Raw genomic sequence first — 14,771 nt, 5'->3', positions numbered from 1 at the left:
ACTCTTCCTGCCCCACACTTGGATTTATAACCCGACCCAGCCCCTGCTCCCCGAGAGGCCAGCAGCCAGCACTGCCCCGTTTGGGAAACTAAAATCCAATATCCACAGGTCATTCACCGTACAACCGTGCACTCAGCCAACACCCAAAACCACCCATTTGCCTTCCCTCTCTCATCCTTTCTCTCACATAGATCACCCCAGTTTTGGAAATAAAGAGATTTCCCTGTGGCAGGAATATCAAGCACCCTGCAGCTACAGAAGGGAAGTGCAGCCCTGGCCACACCTGGAGCAGTCCCAGAGATGACACCTGCACCTATGGCTCGAACTGCACGAGGCTCCACAAATGTACTGATGCTCACCTGGACTGTAATGGCTTTCCCAGTTCTTAGAGACACAGAGCAAGCATGACCACACCCCAAAGGCCACTGCTTTTTTGTTAAATAACAAAAAACACATGGTTTTTAATAAACATTTATTGATGCAACCTTGTTACACCCTTAGAATCGCAGCTTCTGGAAGAACCACTTATTCTTGCCGGTTTTGTACCTGAAAGAGAACACACAGGTTAGAGAAGAATGTGTCCTTCTCTAACAGCAGGTAACAGCACCAAACCCACACCTGAGCTGTCCCAGACAGACAGAATGTAGCACCCAGCAATCCACCTGGTCTCTTTGGCCTGGGCTACAACTAAACCCACTTTAAATATTGAAATTCCAAGGGAAACAAGTGCCAGGTTCCAGATTTCTCATGAAGAACATCTGCACTGTGGCAGTTTCCACCCCAATAGGCACAAGCACAGGACACAGCCATCCTGCTGGACACCGCATGTGGCAGGGGGAGATGCCCTTGGAGAACAGCTCAGGGGCTGCCCGAGATACTGTGTGTCCCACTGAGGTCACACAGCTCCTTCCTCTGAAGGAGCTTCTGAACAGAAAAACGTAAAGAAAGGGCAGAAACTCAAGCACCCATACAAAGTGTCAGCACTGCCCTGCCCCCCCCCAGCCCAGTGAAAAAGAGAGAGGATTAACTGGCAGCATATTATCAGAACATCCCCTGGCACCTGAAAGACCCCACGTATGCTGGTACAATGCTGCACACACACACAGGTGAAAAGTACACGCTCAACAAACATGCATGCAAAGAAACTGGGGCAGAAGTGCCAGCTTGGAGACTCATAGGCTGTGGAACAGCTGCACCAACTCCTCACTCTGAGGATGAGCACCAACACCGCTGAAGAGATGAGCTCCCAACTCACCTTTCTTCAAATTTCACCTTGGCTTCACGTCTTGCTTTGCGCTTCAGAGCGGGATCCCTGAACACATCCTTATTGACCACTGTTTTGTCCAGGGGAATATCCACAGAATACCTGAGAGAGAGCAGAACAGTTTAAAAGGGACATGGTACCTTGCACAGGGCTGAAAATCAAGCGGAGCGAGGATCGGTCAAACACTCATCCTAGTGTCCGGTCAAGGAGTTTAGCTTGTAAAATTTCCTCAGTTCGGGAACCACCAAACCACTAAAGCAGTCTCAGTTCAGCCTATGAAGGGAACAGCCACACACTTTCTGAGGGATATGCAGCTCTGTTCGATGCCTGGGAGCCACGCCGGGAGCTCTGAGGCACAATAATAAATGCCTCTGCCAGCTCCATACCCTCACAGATATCTCAAACTGCTCACCTGCTGACACCCCATAAGCAAAGGTAAGATCAGTGTGGCTGAAATAAGAGCCAGCTGCCTCATTCCAAAAGTTAATTAATACTTCCACTCAACCTCAGACCCCCAGCTCTCTGTTTTTGCAGAGCCTGAGCTTCACATTCACTCAGCCACAGCATTAACATCCTTGGTAACTCCCGGTGTTCAGTAGAGAACACAAGAACCACGAAAGCAGCCAAGACTTCTTCGGCCCTGCCGGCAGCAGCACTTACCGGGTGGGCATCAGGTGGTTGTAGTTGTAAACCTTCACGAAGGACTTGATCTTGGACCTTTTAGCGATCTTTTTCTTGCCCATGGCAGCAGTCACCTTACGCGGGTAGCGGTCGATGCCGGCCACCAAGGCGTGGCTGTATGGCCGGTCCGAGGTGCCATCGTCGATGTTCTGGAACAAACAGGCAGCGGCGGCGATAGCACCGAGAAGCCGCGTCTGTGCGGGCCCCGCAGAACCCGCGCCCGTGCCGCCCACGGGCTCCCGCTCGCCCCGGCTGGGCGGCGCGGACCCGACGGCTCAGCCCCACACTCACCTTCACGATGACGGCCTTGCGCCCCGAGTAGCGGCCGGCCAGCACCAGCACCACCTTCCCTGGCTTCATGAACTTGCCCATCTCTGCGGAAGCAGCAGCCGGCAGTCAGAGTGTGCCCGCCATCCGCGCCCCGGCCGCCACCCCCGCGGATGGTGGCGGATCCCGCGCCCGCCCGCACTCACCGAGGCTCCGCTGCGATGGCGCCCAGGCCGGAAGAGAAATGGAACCCCGCGTCCCCGCCTTTCGCTCAGCGATACTGCGTCACTTCCGGCGCGTCACCGGGAGCTGCTGCCGGCGCCGTGCGGCGGTTCCGGGCGTTCGTCTCAGCCGCCCCTTCCCCGGGCACGGCGGTGCCGGGCGTCCGCCTCAGCCGCCCCTTCCCCGGGCACGGCGATGCCGGGCGTCCGCCTCAGCCGCCCCTTCCCCGGGCACGGCGGTGCCGGGCGTCCGCCTCAGCCGCCCCTTCCCCGGGCACGGCGATGCCGGGCGTCCGCCTCAGCCGCCCCTTCCCCGGGCACGGCGGTGCCGGGCGTCCGCCTCAGCCGCCCCTTCCCCGGGCACGGCGATGCCGGGCGTCCGCCTCAGCCGCCCCTTCCCCGGGCACGGCGGTGCCGGGCGTCCGCCTCAGCCGCCCCTTCCCCGGGCACGGTGGTGCCAGGTGTCCGCCTCAGCCACCCTCGATCCGGTCACGGCGGTGCTGGGTGTCCGCCTCAGCCGCTCCTTCCCCGGACATGGCGGTGCCGGGCGTCCGCCTCAGCCGCCCCTTCCCCGGGCACGGCGGTGCCGGGCGTCCGCCTCAGCCGCCCCTTCCCCGGGCACGGCGGTGCCGGGTGTCCACCTCAGCCACCCTCGGTCCGGTCACGGCGGTGCCGGGTGTCCGCCTCAGCCACCCTCGGTCCGGTCACGGCGGTGCCGGGTGTCTGCCCTCCTCCGCCCTCCCCGGGCACGGCGGGCGGCACGTCACAGCCCCGGTAACGGACAGAGCACACGGGACGGCGGCGGGCTCAGCCCACAGGTACCACAGCGGTATTTAATACACCCTGCTAGACACTGGGCTGCGCTGACCCACACAAAAGCCTGGAACAAGGAGCTGGGTCCGTTGGACAAAGCACCCCGGCAGCCCAAGGGACACAGTCTGCAGAGCCGCTGGAGGAGCCCCTGGGCACCTCTGGATCGGTCCCATCTTCTCCTACATCCACCGGCGGAAGGTCAAGTCCCATGTGACCAGGCAGCCCCCAAGGTACTTCAAACACCTGCCAGCTCTCTCCTCCATGAGGGATCCTGTGCAGAGACTGTGAGAAATAACCACAAAGGAGCTCAGCTGCACATCCCACGGGCCTTCCCCCATGGCCAGGCCTCTGTCCCCGACCCCTAAACAGTCACTGACCACTGGGCAGGGTAGTTTGACCTGAGAGCAGCAGAGATCGGGCAGGGGGAGGTGCTACCCAACCTGCGGCCTCCAGCTGCTCTACAGGGACAGCATTGGACAACACACTGCCAACATCATGACACCCTAAGATTTCCCTAAAAGCAAATACCAATGACAAACTTGGTCTTACAAAAGCCAGGCTTCTTGAGCCCAACAGCTGCCTACTAGTGGAAAATGGATGATCTACAATAAAAACACATCAAAAAGCATCTTTGATGTTTTTCAGCTGCCGAACAGCCAAGTCAACTGGGAGGTTGAACTTCAAGTTGCTCAGGCGGCTGAGGAGGGTGAGTGCACTTTCGAAACCGGTGTTGGCCATGTAGCTCCAGGGCTGGTAGTGAGACTGAACCAAAGCTCCAGACTTGCAGATGAGGTTGAGCCACGAAACCAAGCGCTGCTCGTTCAGCGCCATGCACACCAGCGCCTTCAGCTCTGAGTCTGCGCTGCGCTTGAAGGGGCTGTGCTCCGTGAGCACCGTGTGGATGGCTGCCAGCAGGCTCTGCTTCGGGGTAGCCACCACTGCTCCTGTCACAGGCAAGGCGAAGGACTGGGAGAGCTTGCGAGCTGGGGATTCCACAAAGGCTTGTCCGTTCTTAGCGTTGTAATACTTGACAAAGAGTTCCCAGGGGTGCATGGTCCGCGGTGAGGGCGTGAACGCAGGAATCAGGCATGCGATGGGGGCCAACACCAGGCTCATGCCTGGGGAAGAGGCGTAGAGCCCGTGAGCCATCAGGTCCCGCAGAGCGACCGTCAGCTCCCTGCGCACAGCCAGAGTCAGCTCGTCTCTGCCTCCCAGGGGAACGTCCTGCAGCTCAGAGGAGCTGATAACATGCTCTGCCTGCTGGTGTTTCAGGGCAAGCTGCCTCACCCGCTCCACCGACAGCTCCAGTTTCTCAATTAAGGGGGAGAAGTCCTGGTTGTCTTGGTCCTTCTGCCAGAGGGTGCGAGGGATCTGACCCGTGGCACAGCCAAACTGGCTCACAGCAAAGATCTGCAGCACGGCCAGCATGCGGCGCATGAGCTGCAGGCCTGTTTCTTGCATCCTTCTGGCATCTTCTGGGTTCACTGACCAGGTTAGAAAAGAAAAAAATATACTCTCATTGGGAGTCAACAACTCTGCTTGTTCATACACACAAAGAGAGTGCAAACATCTGAAAATCCCTTCAGGCTAGCATTCTGAGTAGCAGCATATGCCTCATGCTACATTACTGTATTTCCAGCAGGTTCAAGGGATAAGGGAGGTCTCAAGCTCTAAAGAACACTGGATCCCCCCAGCTCACTGTACTTGCTAACAGAGCTCAGAGCTTGAAGAGCATGAATTACACCAAGTAATTGCACCAAGTATCAGCAATCTATTCCTGACCCCCCACTGAGGACCGAGCCCACTCTCCACGCCACATGTTCAGGCTCCGTGACTACTCTGAGGATCCCATGGAAGGAGGGTAAAGGAACAGGACACAGGCCTTCAGCAGAGGGAGTGCAGAAGCACAGAAACCAGCTGCCAGGAAAAAGCAGACAATGACTGGTTTGTGCTCATCAAAGCTCCAAGGAGGAGCTGGAGTTTGCTGACAGTGCTGAGCCCAGCAGTGCCCACCTCTGTTCCCAGAAGGCCGGGTGCTGGGTTTGTAGGAGCCTCCACAGTCACAGTGGCCATCTTCTGCCTTGCCAGAGCTTCCAACTTCATCTACAAAAAGGATTTCACATCATTATTTCACATTTGTGAATTTCAGCTGCATATCCCGAGTATTAAGGTCAGCATTCCTCAGACCCCTCTGGAACCTCTTTCATCACTCTATCAACACTTTTCTTCACTATCAATTAGAGGGATTTGTACTTTCCTGTGACCCAGAAGCTGTTCCTGCATCTCCTGACATCCGTCACCTTCTTCCTCATGACTACATAAGGGAATAACAAAACAATTCAGTCTGCTCATCTAAAAACTCCTCACTGACCCTGAATGAAGTTGATGAACATTTCGAGGTCCCTTATCTGGGTCTTCAGTTGTTCCACCAGCTGCTCCTTCACCCTGGCTGGATTCACAATCTGTGCTATGGCAGCATCCACCCGCTGCCGCAGTTCCTCTGGAGAGAGCGTTGCAAAATCTTCACTCAAGTCCATGTCGAGCTTCTTTATCAACTCATTTATAATCATCTGCAAAACACAAGTGAGCAGTGCAATTTCACCATCTGACACTGCTGCCCCAGAGCTTCAATCCTAGAGGTTCAGAAACAGGATACCTTTGCTGCACAGAAATAATTGCAAAAGACACGGGACAGGTGCACACATGTAGACAAACTCCTGACACTGTTATAGCTGCTGGTGAGAAATACAGACTGATGAGTGCCTACAGTCTGTGAGACACTCACAAGGGCTAGGAAATACAGCAGGAGGATTTGTGAGCCTTACCCGTTGTCTTTCCATAACCACAGACTGTGGCAGAGAATCATAGCTGCCCTCTTGGTAAGCAAAGGTCTCTAGGTCATCCAGCTGTGTCTTGAGCTGCAGGATCAGCTCTCTGTGCTTCTCTTTCTGGACCTCAATTTGCTCCTGCTTCTCTCGCTCACCCTGAAAAAAAGTTATCAGTAAATAAAATTGAAGACTTATTGTCATACCCAAGCCACAGAGAACAGGATTATGACATGAGGAGTATTTCCTGCAGCTCATGTACTTCACTAGTGAGCACTGCAAACCAGCTTGACGGAGAAATGTGTCTGAGCACCAAGCAGAGGTACCAGCTACATCACCTCATCTGATAAGGGAGAGGAAGCCCCTCTCCAGACCGCCTGCACCCACGTCCTGTCGCACAAGGCCAGGATCCAGGAAGAAAATGGCCAAATAACATGTACATATCACAGATCCTGTGAGTCACCTGTGCTGTACCAGGGCGTGGAGCAGTGACACACCACTCAGGGCTCTAGGGCACATCCCTGCGAGCTGGCTCCGAGCTCCAGGGGCCTGTGCACGTCTGGTGCTGAGCTCTGTTCAAACCCAAGCACCGCGGGCAGTGCAGCCGCCGCTAGTGGGCTTCAGGCCGGGCGCCCACATACGACCCCGGGGCTATGCCCAGCCAAGGCTCCGCCAGCCCTGCCACAGGCACTCACCGGAGCGGCGCCGAGACCGTGGGGAAGCGGCGCGGGGCAGCCGCGGAAGGCGAAGTCCTCGAGGTCGCGGAGCAGGCGCTGCTGCTCGGCCGGGCCGGCCCGGGCCACCTGCCGCAGCCGGAACTGCACCTGAGCGAAGTGCGAGGCGAGCGCCAGCAGCGCCCCATGCAGCCGGCGCCGCTCGGCCCGCAGCCGCGGCACTGACTGCGGCGAGTCTCCTCCCGTGGCCGCCGCCTCTTCGTCCTCCTCATCCTCGTCCTCCTCCGCTGACACGGCGCCCACCGGCGCCCAGCGCTCGCCGGGGCCCAGCGAGCCGCTCTCTCCCTCCATAGCCGCTGCTACCGGCGCCGCGACGCCGCCGCCATCTTGGCACCGCGGGGCGGGGCTATGGGCGGGGCGGGGCCAGCGCGCCCCCTCGCGGCCCGGCTCGGTGGCGGCGGCGGCCCCGGGGGCGCGCACCGGGGGCCGGGGGGCGGTGACGGGCCCGCGGGTTGGCTGCCCCGGGTCCGGCCTGGCCGGCCCGGCCTGGCCGAGCCCTGCGCCCGGCAGCCGCGCCCCCCGGCCCAAAATAGCGCGGGGCGGGGTCGGCACCGCCATGGCGAGGTGAGCGCAGCCGGACGGGACAGGCAGCGCTAGGAACTCATGCATGGCTCCCAGTGCGCGGCCGAGGCACCCCCCGACAGGAGCCTCGGACCTGGAGCAGCGGGGAGCGGTGCCGGGCCAGGCAGAGCGGAGCGAACACAGGCCGGCCGGGCCCCACCGACTGCCCGGCCAGGGGCGTGTGGGACGGGAGAGGGGAGCGGCATGGGGCCAGTGTCCACCGCCCGCTCCCGCCCGGTACCTGCTCCCACTGCCAGTCCCGGGGCTCGGCCCAGGCAGAGTCCGCGTCCCCTGCCCCCCGTGCGGGTCCTGCCGAGGGCTGCTGGGCACCGGGGAAATGCCTACTGGTGATACCCGGTGGTCTGCTCTTCCCCAAGGCAACCTGCAAAGACACTGTGGTACGACCGGCCGCGGTACGTGTACCTGGAGTTCTGTGTCGAGGACAGCAAGGACGTGAAGGTCGTCATCGAGGACCATCGCCTGGTGTTCAGGTGAGCTGCCACTGCCCTGCCGGCTGACATGGCCCTGCTCTAGGGGTGGTTCAGAGGACCGGGAGGACTCTGTGAGAGGAGAGCACGCCTGGCCTCAGCTCTCTCCTAAGCCCGGTTGTTACAATGTTTTGGCAGTTGCAAAAATGCAGACGGTGTGGAGTTCTACAACGAGATCAACCTGTACGCCAGGGTCAACTCCAAGGTGAGGTTTCCCGCCAACAAATTGTTCTCTGACAGCCTCTGTCAGGCGCAGAGTCAGAGCCAATCTTGAGCAACACAGCTTAACGCTGAATGCTGCCCATCCTGAGTATTTCAGCAGGATGAGCCTGAGAGCCCCAACCCTGGGGCTGATACGGTGCTGCCCTGAGCCAGAAGCAACCTGTCTCTGTAGTTCTGTGACCCCACAGCCTGCGCAGGGCTGAGCTTTAACCCTGTGCAGAGAGAAGCCCAGGAGACACTGAGGCACCCCTGATCTCTTGGCAGGACTCGCGGGAGAAGCGCTCTGACCGCTCCATCACATGCTTTATGAGGAAATGGAAGGAGAAAGTGGCCTGGCCGCGCGTCACCAAGGAGAACATCAAGGTGTGTGTGGTGCCTGGTGCCTCAGTGCATGTGCTGTCCCCACTCAGCACCTCGTGGCTCTTAGGAACCAACCTGCCCCCAGGACAGACAGAGAGACCCCCACAGGGGACCCGAAGACAGAGCTCCCAAAAAGCCTGTCCTGATAATCACCACTAGAAGTCCACAGACTTCTGCCCTCCAGGAAGGATGTGGCACCCCTTTACCTTGACACACTCAGGATCAGAACCAGTGCCTGCAGGCAAAGGGACACTCCTGCTTCCTGCCCCTCCCCAGTCTTACAAGGTCCCTCGCCTGTGCAGGAGCTGCCTCTGGGCTGTGGGTCCCTGCGGTGCTGCTCCCCCCTCTCAGGGGATGCTCTTTGTGCCCACAGCCAGCCTGGCTTTCCGTGGACTTTGACAACTGGCGAGACTGGGAAGGGGACGAGGAGGTGGAGAGGGCCATGGTGGAACAGTATGCAGAGGTGAGCTGGGCCACCGGCCTCAGGATCCTGAGGATCCTCGGGATCATCATGTGGGTGAACTGGATGGGGGCACACCAGGCATTTGGGGATCCAGCCGTTTGTTTCCTATCCAGATGCTGGAGAAAGTGACAGAAAAAGGCCCCCCACCAGCCATGGATGACCTGGATGTAAGTACCACATGCCAGCTTCTTCCTGATGCCCAACCGAGCACAACCCAGCCTCAGCCTTCCGCCGGCTCCGGGACACCGGCAGCACCTCCTGTTGCACCCCTCGAGCAGCCTGTCCTGGAGCTAGCGTGGAGAGGTTCCCTGGGACAACTGGCTGGCACCACCCGCTGCAACCGGGGCTGGCCCGATCTCGGCCCAGTCCCTGGCACCTCGCTCCTCCCTCCCGCAGGATGACTGATGCCCAGGGCCCTGGGAGACCAGCCGGTGCACCGGTAGCACGGAGGAGCAGCGCGGGCAGGCTTCTCCGAGGAAGCGGGGCCGCCTCAGCTCATGCGTCGCCGCGGGCAGCGCTCCCGACCCAGGGCGGCGGACGCGGTCCGGTCTCCCGTAGCCGGTTACCCTCGCGGGGCGCGGGGCAATAAACGTGAACTGCCGCAGCCGTGTGCCGTGCGCTCGGGCCGCCGCCGCGCCGGCCATCGGGAGCCGCTCGCTCCCACCGGGCCCGGCAGCGCGCGCCGCCGGCGGGAGCGCGCCCGCGCGTCACCGCGCAGGCCCCGCCCGCTCGCGGTCACCGCCGGTCCTTGTCCCGGTCCCTCCGCGGCCGCCCTCGCCGCCAGTCCCGGCTCGCTTGTACCAAACGGTCGTGATGGTATTCCAGTGCCAGCGGGACAGCTGGGCCCGGCAGGTAGCGTCGGGCCGGGGCCGGGGCCGGGGCGCGAGGCAGGCCCGGGTGGGCCCTCACGGCGCCGCCGTCTGTGTCTCAGTTCACCACCAGGGTGGTGTCGTGCCGGGCGGCGGAGCTGCGGCCCGAGGGCGGCGGGGAGCCGGTGCACGGGTTCCAGGTGGTGCTGGAAGACACCATCCTCTTCCCCGAGGGCGGCGGGCAGGTACGGGCCGGGCTGGGCCGGGCTGAGTGGGGGCCGGGGCCGGGGCCGGCGGCACTGACGTCCTGTGTCCGCAGCCGGACGATCGCGGCCTCATCGGAGATGTGCCGGTGCTGCGCGTCACCCGGCGGGGCCCCGAGGCCGTGCATTTCGTGCCGGCCGCGCTGGAACCGGGCGCTGAAGTGCTGCTGTCGCTGGACTGGGAGCGCCGCTTCGACCACATGCAGCAGCATTCAGGTCCGTGCCGGTACCGGGAGGAGCCCGGTAACACCCCGCCGGAGGTGCCGCTGGGGCGGGGGGGAGGTCCGTGCCCAGCGTGTGCCCACCCTGGTCAGGGTAGGGAGAAACGCAACAGTTCTGTGTGCCCAGTCCGTTCCCGGGACTACTGGGGGCAGCAGGTGCCCCTCTGCGAGCTCTCCTTGGCTTGTAAACAAACGCACAGGAAAAAAAAAGTTCAACCTGCTCTGCAGCCCCCAGCGTGTGCTGCAGTGCTGCCGGGAGCCGAGGCTCACGAGGCCGGAGCTGTCTCCTTGCTGCTGCTGGGCACTGGCAGGGGTCCCTCAGCACCCAGCACTCGCCTGTCGTGGAGAATGTCAACAGGAAAGACACGGCCTGACTGAAAATACCAGTGACACTCACAGCTAGTGCTTGCCCGTCTCTTCCAGGACAGCATCTCATCAGTGCAATTGCAGAACAGATGTTTGGATTCAAGACGACTTCATGGTGAGCAGGATAAAGGTTCCTTTTGACCCCAGTGTTTTCTTGTTTGGCACATGTCACCATGCTACCCTGCATAGAGCCTGAACACTGAAACACCAAAAGCAATTTGGATGTTTCACCTGAGCTGAGATGTTGCAGGAGAGGTCACTGACCTGGAGAGAAGCTGTGCAAAGTAGTGTTTCTCTGTCTTGTCCTCAAGTGTTTGGTTTCCATCTGGTGCTTTGAACATAACAGAGAGAGGAGGGAAGTCTGTTTTGTTTCAGTCACCACATTCCCAACAGTGGGATGCTGGTGCTGCACAGCAGGTCTCAGCTACAGCAGCAGATGTTCTTCCTTGGTGCAGGGAGCTGGGCCGTCAGAGAAGTGTCATTGAGCTGGACACCCCCTTGGTGACAGCAGAGCAGGTCGAGGCCCTGGAGAAGAGTGTGAACGAGAAAATCCGGGACAGGGTCCCTGTAACAGTGAGGGAACTGGCTGCAGATGACCCTGAAATTGAAACAGTGAGTGGTGCCAGAGAACTCATGGGATTCGTGGGACTGGAATAACTGAGCACGGATGTCACCTTCTTTGTCACTCATCTGCTCTGCCAGGTGAAGAGCCGGGGGCTGCCTGATGACCACGTAGGGCCAGTGCGTGTGGTGGACATCAAAGGCATTGACTCCAATATGTGCTGTGGGACTCATGTCAGCAACCTGAGTGACCTCCAGGTGGGTGGATGCAGCTGGGCTGCCTCTGGGAACCACACTACACATGAAGTGCAGCCAGAGTCCCTGGGATCCACAGGCTGCTCGAGACTGCACTGATGGGGAAGGGGGAGCAGCAGCCCCAGGCTGAGGGAACCCCAGGAGGGTCACACACAGACTGGGCACCTCAGGTGCTTTTGTTTCCTTGTTGCAGAACTCAGCCCTGTGTGCAGCAGTGATGTTTTTGCACTGCCAGGGGTGTTGGCCATGTTCCCTCTGCTTAAAGCTCTGATATTTTTGAATGTCCATCATGGATGAGAAATCTTCCGTGCAGGGAAATGGTGATAAAATCCTAGACCTGCCTTTAAGTGTTTGAACTTTCTCAGTTACTGGTTGGAGGGTTTTTTTGGGTTTTTTTTTGGTTTTTTTTGGTTTTTTTTGGTATGTTGACCTTGTGGCTGATTTTATTCAATTTATTTTCACTAGCAGAGTCAAAATTCACCACAAGGCATAATCTGGCAGGAACTGACCACCTATGGGAATTACCAAAATGCTGTTCTGACCAGGATGATTTTCTTTTTAAGGTTATTAAACTCCTTGGAGTGGAAAAAGGGAAAAAGAACAAAACCAACTTGATTTTCTTGGCGGGAAACAGAGTGCTGAAGTCAATCGAACAAAGTCACAATACTGAGAAGGCTCTAACCTCTCTGCTCAAGTAATACTCTTTCCACTTCTATTATTTTATCTTCACTCTTCCTCTTGAGAGATATCACATAAGCCTCAGGGTACATGTTGTGGGGCTGTGTATGATGTTGCCTGTTTTGCTCCTTTAGGAAATCTTTCCTTTGTCCTTCAGAGCAATGATCCAAAGTCTCCCATTTCTTTCAGAAATGGACCAGGTGAGCACGTAGAGGCTGTGAAGAGACTGCAGAGCTCTGTGAAACTGCTCCAGAAGGTACAAGAATGGCTGGGAAAAGTGGTTGTCACTATTTCCTGTAGACCTTTAGTTGTGGTAACTGGGAGTCAAATCATTGTCGTTCCATTTTTGTGGGTATTATGAAAAGTGCTCAAACCTATGGGAACACATCTGTTTTCACACTGACTTCTCCAGCTGCAGTACAGTTCATTTGCTTTTCTTTCAGAATAACCTGAACCTGCTTAGAGACATTGCTGTTTTGATAGCCCGGGACTTCAAGAGCAAACCTGCTCCAAAGCAGCTGTTTGTATTGCACAGGTATGGGGGAGCTCAGGGAAAAGGGGCCAACAGTATCCCACACTCTATGGCACTTGGATCTCTCACACGTGTGCAGCTGTTTTCTCAAGGAAGAATATAAACAAAGTAAATAGGATATTAAACTGCCTTGACCTGATGGAAAGTTGTGTAGTTAAAGGTATCTGTTCATAGTTCAGTCACTGAATTCTTCTGGTTTTGTAGCTGAGAAATTACTGTGTCCATCTAATTCTCTCTGCACTTGATATTTTCAAATAAAACCTACTTCTTAAAGATAACACTCACATAATTCCTAACATGTCCACAGGAGTGTCCAGCAAGGATTTACATATATAGACAAATAAGAGCAAGAGGACAAAATCCTTAATCAGGCACTTGGTTTCTTATTGAGATTTTGTACTCTAGAGGGGGTTTTTGCCTCTTTCTGAAGTGATTTTTTATCCATTCCCGACAGGAAAGAGGGTGATTCTGAATTTATGAACATCATTGCTAACGAGATTGGGACAGAGGTGAGTCAGTGATGAAGACTAAACTGACACCACTGGTTTTTCACCCCAGTTACACACAGACAGGGGCTGGCCAGGCTGCTGTTCCTGCCACAGTCACAATCTGCAGATATGGTTCCTTTGCAGGTACCTGAGGTTACCCGTCCCCAGCAGCCTCAGTCTGTAGGGCTGTCCTCAACAGTGAGAATTCAGAGCACTAGGGAAGAGCCTTAGCCCCCAAGAGCTGTACAGAGCCTCATTGGCTGAAATAGGTTAGGATAGGATTAGGTAGGAGTAGAATAGGAAGAGCAGAAGGTTTCAGTCACAATCACCTAGTTCAACTGCCAACTGTATCCTTTTAGCTTGGGATACCCCAGTTTTGTTCTGTGCCAGCAGTGCATGACTGGCACAAAAGGTTCAGATGCCACTTCTCTTTTACTTTTTTCGATCAGTCTCAGTCTCAGTAATGCACAGAGACTTTTGAATTGTGAGTTTGCTCTTTGTGTCCTGTGGCCAATGTTTGTCCTCTTCTTGGACAAGCAGGACACAGATTTATCTGGAGCAAGGTCCATCTGTGTCCACAGGAAACCCTGCTATTCCTGACTGTGGGAGATGAAAAAGAAGCAGGACTCTTCCTTCTAGCTGGACCTGTTGAAGCAGTTGAAAATTTAGGTCCCAGGTAACATGTTCTGTGATTTGTTTAACTTGAGTAAGAATTGTGGTGTTGCAGACTGAGCTGCTGCACAGTGGGATCCAGGCACGGATCCGTGTGTGCTGTCTGGGGCAGGTTGGGCTCCAGCCTGTGGTGTTGTTGCTGCAGGGTGGCAGAACTGCTGGGTGGGAAAGGAGCTGGCAAGCGCGGCCGCTTCCAGGGCAAGGCAGCCAAGATGAGCCGGCGAGGAGAAGTGCAAGCTCTGCTCCAGGAATTCATTAGCCATCAAAACCCTGGAGCATAAGAAACAATTCTCAAAGTAGGTTTGTCTTCCCTTTGTTTGCATAGGCTCCACTAGCTTCTCTACCAGAGAATAAAGACCTGAACCCAACAGCTGGTGTGCACATGCTCTGCGTGGGCTGGTTTGGTGCTCACGGAAATGGGGAGGGGATCTGCTTTGCTGCAAGGGCTCATTTCTCAAGGCAAATGGTACAGGGATAAAAGTAGTCTTTAGTTAACCACTTTGTAGGGTTCCTAAGCCCAGAAGAGGCCTCCTGCTGGCAGTACTTTGGGGCATTTTGCTTTGCACGAGTTGCTGAGGAGGACTTGCTTGGCACAAACGCTCAAGCAAGAGGCAGCTGGTCCCCCTAGACACCTTGGGCTGGGCAAGGGCAGAGAGCAGCTGGAAGGGAGGGCAGGTGCCCCACAGGCAGGAGATCGTTCCCCACCACGTACAAGTCCTTTTCTTTGGTGGGATGCAGTTGTTACTGGTCGTTTTTTGACCATCGGTAGTTTCTCGGGCTGTAAATTCCCTCGGGATTAGGCAGAGCTGTCCCGGTGTTCCCTCAGCTCACCTTTCCTGCCCAGGCAGGCCTTGGAGCTGCTGCAGTCTCCTCTGGAGGAACTAAAGGGCGCTGTGGAGCCACAACGGGGCACAACAGGTAATTTGAGAATTTACCTTCCCTTTCTTGCTACGAATGGCATGACAGGTTTACTCCAAATGGTGATAATAAACAGAGAAACAGAATAAAAGAAACCTCTATCCTAAGG

At 57.0% G+C, this 14,771-nt stretch overlaps 4 protein-coding genes across 7 annotated transcripts; 2 read left to right on the top strand and 2 right to left on the bottom strand.

The window, feature by feature from the left end:
• Positions 1–455: 455 nt before the first annotated feature.
• RPL27 (ribosomal protein L27) lies at positions 456–2,552 on the bottom strand. The gene is made up of 5 exons (XM_014885431.2): positions 2,419–2,552; positions 2,237–2,319; positions 1,925–2,094; positions 1,256–1,366; positions 456–546 (listed from the first exon to the last, which is right to left on the bottom strand). The coding sequence occupies exons 2-5, from the start codon at positions 2,315–2,317 to the stop codon at positions 498–500; spliced, it is 411 nt and encodes a 136-aa protein (XP_014740917.1). The 5' UTR covers positions 2,318–2,319; positions 2,419–2,552; the 3' UTR covers positions 456–497.
• A 688-nt stretch (positions 2,553–3,240) lies between these two features.
• On the bottom strand, positions 3,241–7,163 carry RUNDC1 (RUN domain containing 1). Its single transcript, XM_014885390.2, has 5 exons — positions 6,767–7,163; positions 6,072–6,230; positions 5,618–5,816; positions 5,260–5,349; positions 3,241–4,730 (listed from the first exon to the last, which is right to left on the bottom strand). Exons 1-5 carry the CDS (start codon positions 7,094–7,096, stop codon positions 3,865–3,867), a joined length of 1,644 nt encoding a protein of 547 aa, XP_014740876.2. The 5' UTR covers positions 7,097–7,163; the 3' UTR covers positions 3,241–3,864.
• A 61-nt stretch (positions 7,164–7,224) lies between these two features.
• PTGES3L (prostaglandin E synthase 3 like) lies at positions 7,225–9,503 on the top strand. The gene is given in 8 exon segments (XM_088179748.1): positions 7,225–7,369; positions 7,744–7,857; positions 7,993–8,059; positions 8,341–8,439; positions 8,810–8,864; positions 8,867–8,899; positions 9,013–9,066; positions 9,296–9,503. Coding segments are annotated over 7 exon segments (423 nt in total). The 5' UTR covers positions 7,225–7,361; the 3' UTR covers positions 9,060–9,066; positions 9,296–9,503.
• A 76-nt stretch (positions 9,504–9,579) lies between these two features.
• Positions 9,580–14,769, top strand: AARSD1 (alanyl-tRNA synthetase domain containing 1). Of its 4 annotated transcripts, none has more exons than XM_088179745.1 (13): positions 9,580–9,751; positions 9,831–9,953; positions 10,028–10,187; positions 10,616–10,673; positions 11,014–11,170; positions 11,261–11,377; positions 11,938–12,068; positions 12,242–12,308; positions 12,496–12,587; positions 13,039–13,093; positions 13,654–13,748; positions 13,890–14,040; positions 14,593–14,769. In XM_088179745.1, the coding sequence occupies exons 1-12, from the start codon at positions 9,713–9,715 to the stop codon at positions 14,023–14,025; spliced, it is 1,230 nt and encodes a 409-aa protein (XP_088035871.1). In that variant the 5' UTR covers positions 9,580–9,712; the 3' UTR covers positions 14,026–14,040; positions 14,593–14,769. The 4 variants fall into 4 exon arrangements, with proteins under 4 accessions (XP_088035871.1, XP_088035869.1, XP_088035870.1 ...); XM_088179743.1 differs by having other exon boundaries at positions 14,589–14,769; XM_088179744.1 differs by having other exon boundaries at positions 14,571–14,769.
• Positions 14,770–14,771: the final 2 nt, after the last annotated feature.

This window comes from Sturnus vulgaris, chromosome 27, assembly GCF_052056855.1.
Source record: "Sturnus vulgaris isolate bStuVul1 chromosome 27, bStuVul1.hap1, whole genome shotgun sequence".
In the NCBI taxonomy this organism is placed as follows: Eukaryota; Metazoa; Chordata; class Aves; order Passeriformes; family Sturnidae; genus Sturnus; species Sturnus vulgaris.
Note: the sequence above shows the minus strand (reverse complement) of the source record. Positions and strands in the feature narration are given on the sequence as shown.